At 44.5% G+C, this 961-nt stretch overlaps 1 protein-coding gene across 1 annotated transcript; it reads right to left on the reverse strand.

Annotated features, from left to right (window-relative positions):
* Positions 1 to 13: 13 nt before the first annotated feature.
* On the reverse strand, positions 14 to 663 carry LOC115949454 (nucleolin-like). Its single transcript, XM_031065957.1, has 2 exons — positions 566 to 663; positions 14 to 462 (listed from the first exon to the last, which is right to left on the reverse strand). The coding sequence occupies exons 1-2, from the start codon at positions 611 to 613 to the stop codon at positions 112 to 114; spliced, it is 399 nt and encodes a 132-aa protein (XP_030921817.1). The 5' UTR covers positions 614 to 663; the 3' UTR covers positions 14 to 111.
* Positions 664 to 961: the final 298 nt, after the last annotated feature.

Consider the following 961-nt stretch of genomic DNA (forward strand, 5'->3'; position numbering starts at 1 on the left):
ATCATGGAGGCCATCTTCATCTTCATCATCATGGAGGCCCGAGTGTCCATTTTGGGCGTTTTTTGACCCAAAATTTCGTCCTCATTTTCATCATCTTCACCTTCATCTTCATCACGTCCCAAGGATCCGTTTTGGGCGTTTTTTGACCCAAAATTCTTCATCATCTTCATCCTCACCATCATCATCATGGAGGCCATCTTCATCTTCATCTTCATCATCATGAAGGACCAAGTGTCCATTTTGGGCGTTTTTTGACCCAAAATTCTTCATCATCTTCATCCTCACCATCATCATCATGGAGGCCATCTTCATCTTCATCTTCATCATCATGAAGGACCAAGTGTCCATTTTGGGCGTTTTTTGACCCAAAATTTCCTCCTCATCTTCATCATCTTCACCTTCATCTTCATCACATCCCAAGGATCCGTTTTGGGCGTTTTTTGACCCAAAATTCCTCATCATCTTCATCCTCATCATCATCACAGCAGCCATCTTCATCATCATCATCATCATCGTGGCCCAAGAGTCCATTTTGGGCATTTTTTGACCCAAAATTCCTCATCATCTTCATCCTCACCATCATCATCATCATCATCATGGAGGCCACCTTCATCCTTCATCTTCATCCTTCATCTTCATCTTCATCTTCATCATCGCGGCCCGAGTGTCCATTTTGGGCGTTTTTTGACCCAAAATTTCCTCCTCATTTTCATCATCTTCACCTTCATCTTCATCACATCCCAAGGATCCGTTTTGGGCGTTTTTTGACCCAAAATTCCTCATCATCTTCATCCTCACCATCATCAATCTTCATCCCCTCCTCCACCTCCACCATCATCATCATCATCGGGGCCTTCATCACCTCCTCCACCTCCATCATCATCCTCGGGGCCTTCAGAGCCTTCATCTTCATCATCATCGGGGCCTTCATCGCCATTTTTGGGTTCTTCATCATCCTCGG

Source organism: Geospiza fortis, unplaced genomic scaffold (assembly GCF_000277835.1).
Source record: "Geospiza fortis unplaced genomic scaffold, GeoFor_1.0 scaffold2806, whole genome shotgun sequence".
In the NCBI taxonomy this organism is placed as follows: domain Eukaryota; kingdom Metazoa; phylum Chordata; class Aves; order Passeriformes; family Thraupidae; genus Geospiza; species Geospiza fortis.

Coding starts and splice junctions, on each gene's coding strand:
- LOC115949454 (XM_031065957.1), bottom strand. CDS start 613: ATGAAGGTGGCCTCCATGATGATGATGATGATGATGGTGAGGATGAAG. Junction 463..565: donor TGATGATGGTGAGGATGAAG/ATGATGAGGAAT, acceptor ATGAGGATGAAG/ATGATGAGGAATTTTGGGTC.